Raw genomic sequence first — 4,421 nt, forward strand, 5'->3', positions numbered from 1 at the left:
TCCATTCTTATGTTCTTATGTTTGCCCCGTTCCAGCAAGTGCGCCACTGAATGACTTGAAATTGGTCGAAACCTTGGCTGAATTTGCCCCATATGACGCCACAATAGTTGACAAAGCACGTGTGGCACTCGGTAGACACACTTGGTACCTAACTGAGGAGTTGGCCCCACTGGCTTTGTTCTCGTCCCAAGTACAAGAAAGGACAAAAGAGGAGATGAGGAAGGCCCTTCTTTGCCATGAAGGCACTGAAGTTACTAAGAGAGTGGGGCTCAATCATGGGGGCTATGGAACGCCATATCTTCCCCCTGTCCCAGAAAGTGGCACTGCCCTGGCGGACTTAATTGGGCCTGACTCAAGCCGGTTCTTCACCATTTTAGGCATGCCCTATCAGTCCAGCCAGTGAATGGGCGGATCATGACGACTACCTGAACATGAAATGGGTTGTGGACAAGCTCCAGGTCGTCAATGAGGCTGCAGAGCGTGGTGTAAAACTTTGCCATGACTTTCTTAATGTTGCCAGGGATGAGGAGCTCTTTTAAGAAGTCCTTCAAGTAGTTGAAAATGACAGACTCTGCGTTCCTAATCAGCGCAAACGATCATTTGTTTCCGAACAGAAATCATGGTTTCTTGCTCTAGAGAAATAATACCTTGTGAATATATGATAAAACCCCTTAATATACCATGAGAGAATAAGAATGATTAACTTTATTGTGTTAGTGATAACAGCTTTTAATTAAGACAGGCAAATGATTAGTGTTAATATCCCTTATAATGGTTGTGTAATCTCATATATAGGCGCGTATGCCGTATAAGCAAAATCGCTATTTTTCAAATTGCTGGTGCTCACTCAAATATGGATGAATCTTCAAAAAATTGCACGTGGGTATTTTTTGTCAATATGCAACACCAAAATTTTGAACAGCATATATATATATATATATATATATATATATATATATATATATATATATATATATATATATATATATATATATATATATATATATATATATATATATATATCACGCGCATACAGTGATTTACTTGCATATATATGTATATATATATATATATATATATATATATATATATATATATATATATATATATATATATATATATATATATATATGCTGATAACTACAAGAAAAGAAGAAAACACAAGTTCCCAAGCGCTTTCGTGTAATTCACATTTTCAGGGGTGAGTACAGACTAAGGAGAAGTACAAAACAAGGTGTATATATATATATATATATATATATATCATTAGCCCAATAAAGCCCTCGGACTTCTACATACAATCAACACCACAACCCGCCAGGATTCGAACCCACGGCCTACGACTGTGACCGGGGAACGCTAACCACTGGACCACCAGGATACTAAAAGCGGTTCACGGCTCCATAAGCTCGTTGAACAGGCTTTGTGTGAAATATAACAAAGTCTAGAACTGTTTTTAGTATCCTGGTGGTCCAGCGGTTAGCGTTCCCCGGTCACAGTCATTGGCTCGTGGGCCGTGGGTTCGAATCCTAGCGGGTTAAGGTGTTGATTGTATATATATATATATATATATATATAGAGAGAGGAGGGTGAGATCAGGTCCACAATGGTCAGGTATTAGGTAATGACCCTACTAATCTTTAAAAAGCACGACAACGGTTGGTAGTCAGGTCAGAGTGTAAGTTGACCCAACCCTCTCACCTGGTTACAAATCTTCTTAATTTTCAGCATATACCTGGATCACGCGCACCCACAGTGATTTACTTATATATATATATATATATATATATGTATATGTGTGTGTGTGTGAGGTCTACGATTCGGAGATCTCTTATTTCAACCTCAGAGCAGAGCCTAAAAGGCAAAATTCTTGAGTAACATTTGAATATTTATTATGAAATTAAAATCTTAACAAACAATGCATCACGTAATACGCATGAACTCCATAATGCAAACATGACACAGCAAAATTGTTACTGAGAATTTCTTTTAATGTTTCAGGTGGTGTGCAAGTCATCCAACACAGGGCTCTTCTCTTTCTTCGCCTTCGCCATCCTGACGCTGGACATCACTGCAGACATCATGGCAACCATAGACATCAACATAAACATCACGGCAGGAACTGCAGTTAATAACACCAATACCAATACCAATAACAATAACAACAACAACAATAACAATAATAATAACAATGGTGGTAATGGTGATGGTGGTGGTGATGGCAATAATAACAATAATAATAATAATAATAACAACAATGGAAGATCTCTAGACAGCTTGGACAGTGTAATATCCATGGTGGCGGACTATATTGTTGGCCAGCCTAGGAACAGCCAGCAGCTCGTCAGCTTTCCCGTTAATGATGTGGTTGATGTAAATGGCAAAGTTGTTACACCAGAGGTCCACGACCTGATTCATCAGAAGGATGATGACGAGGGAAGAACCAACACATTGCCCTACCACAGCGTCGCTGAAGGGAGAACCACACCAGACGACACTTACTTTGTTGCAAGTGGTCACGACACGAGAGGTGAGGAGGGTAAGAGAGATGTCCATCACGCGTTGTCGGTGCCCTCCGAGAGTTTCACAGACATTCATCGCCGAGTCATCAGACGGCAAGGCCGTATCCTTAGACAAAGCTATTCGAAGAGCTTCCTCACCGCCTGGTTCGAGGAGGTTCTTGATATTTACCGAGCTATTATTTACTAACAGGTCATTACTCTTACTTTGGTTAAGTGTTCTTTAGATTTATTCATTAATTGGTTTTACAATGTTTAATATGAAGTTTGGTACTTTGAATGCCTTAAGGCTGGCATATGTTATGTTTGTCCAAACAAAGGTATGACTGCACATGAGTGAATCTCACTTCTACGAAGTATCTACCTTTTGTAGATATTTTGCATTATTATTAATTTCAGCAAATATCCTGGCATTGGCTGATTCAAAACAACCAAGAGATACTGTCATAGGGCTTTATGGAAAATGTTCAAATTTAGTTTTATGATCACATCGTGTTCTTTGGCTTTTAATGGTCTCTTATATGTGATTCCTTTATTCACTTATAAGAACATGTGTTAATAAAAGTTCTTGTTTCCCGAGGGTCATTCAGACAGCCGTTAAGTTTTTCAAACCTTTCAAAAACTGTAACTGTAACTCATATGAACAAAGAACACATGCTTAGTAACATCTTATTCTCGTTAAACATAGAAAAGAAATATCACATTATCAGATCTTGTATATACTGAACATCAGTGACTTGTAAAAATGGTGTTGACCTTAAGTTTTGTGTAATAGCTGATGCCACTCCTGAAGTTGATTTACAGGATTTTTTTTATTTATTTACCTCTTATTTTCAATATTACAGTATAATCAGATATAGAGCTCTGAACTATCATAATTATAAGGCCTTTCTAATTATATAGGATACGTACATATATTATTTTTATCTACCTCTTTGTATGCTCTTCTTATGAACTGGCCAAGTTGAAGATACAAATATCCTGAACACGACGACCGAGAAGCAGTTCAGTGCTCCTGTGACGTGAAATGGGATGAACAAAACTACTGACAGTAAAGGAAACTATTTATAAACTGAGACTTCAATAAATTCTGACTCTCTTCTGTGTATTTATACTTTACCCTGTAAGGAATACGCTCATTAACATTCGTTATTAATGAAAGGGTCTTGGGCAATGATGATGACCGACGTAGGATTAGACAGACGACTCTTCACAAACTGTAAAAGTAACGTTCAGTGAATAATATAAAATGCTAAATTTCTATTGTGAAAGGAGAGAACGCTGATTCAAGCATAAAGTGGGTTTCTCAAACAAACCATAGATGAGATTAGTATTATTCTATCTTAAGAAAAAAAAAATACTGTAAGAAGTATTGTAGAAAAGAGGAAGTCAATGATTACTGACAAAGCACGAGAGTGAAGTAGGAGTTATTTGATGTTGCCATGACTTAGAAAATCTTGCTTAAACAAAGATAAATCATCGTTTATCAGCCGTGTAACAGCTGTGGGGTAAAACTGCGGGTGCAATTTAAATGAATTGTCAGGAGACAAGTCAAGACCCTAGGAATTGAGTAATATCCAAAATTTTATCATCTGTATGGTTTCATGGACACCAAAAAAATAACAGTAAACTACAGAAAAGACCAAAACTGAGAAAAACTTTATACAGACCAGGAAAAAGAAGAGGCGTTTTGAAGAAATGGAAAAATATCTTCAGAATATCAGAGGAAAAAATGAGAACTCTTACAAAGAACATGAAGAAGCCATTAAATACTGGCTAAGAGGACGAAACAATAGATAAACTAAGACCCAATAGATTCAGAGAACACGGCGAACTTACTACACAGCTTACAGGTATTAAAATAAAGATCCCTGGAATAAGTGGCATGACTCGAAATATCTT

The 4,421-nt window shown here is 37.3% G+C and overlaps 1 protein-coding gene across 1 annotated transcript in view; it reads left to right on the top strand.

The window, feature by feature from the left end:
* The window catches only part of LOC121867890 (putative uncharacterized protein DDB_G0277255), a 19,923-nt gene extending 16,302 nt beyond the window's left edge, over positions 1–3,621 (top strand). The window contains exon 2 of the mRNA XM_042368011.1: positions 2,002–3,621. Within this exon, the coding sequence (XP_042223945.1) occupies positions 2,002–2,709 (708 nt within the window). The 3' untranslated portion in view covers positions 2,710–3,621. The remainder of the gene's footprint in view (positions 1–2,001) is intronic.
* The last annotated feature ends 800 nt before the right edge of the window (positions 3,622–4,421 follow it).

Source organism: Homarus americanus, unplaced genomic scaffold (assembly GCF_018991925.1).
Source record: "Homarus americanus isolate GMGI-L3 unplaced genomic scaffold, GMGI_Hamer_2.0 scaffold37032, whole genome shotgun sequence".
NCBI classification, from domain to species: domain Eukaryota; kingdom Metazoa; phylum Arthropoda; class Malacostraca; order Decapoda; family Nephropidae; genus Homarus; species Homarus americanus.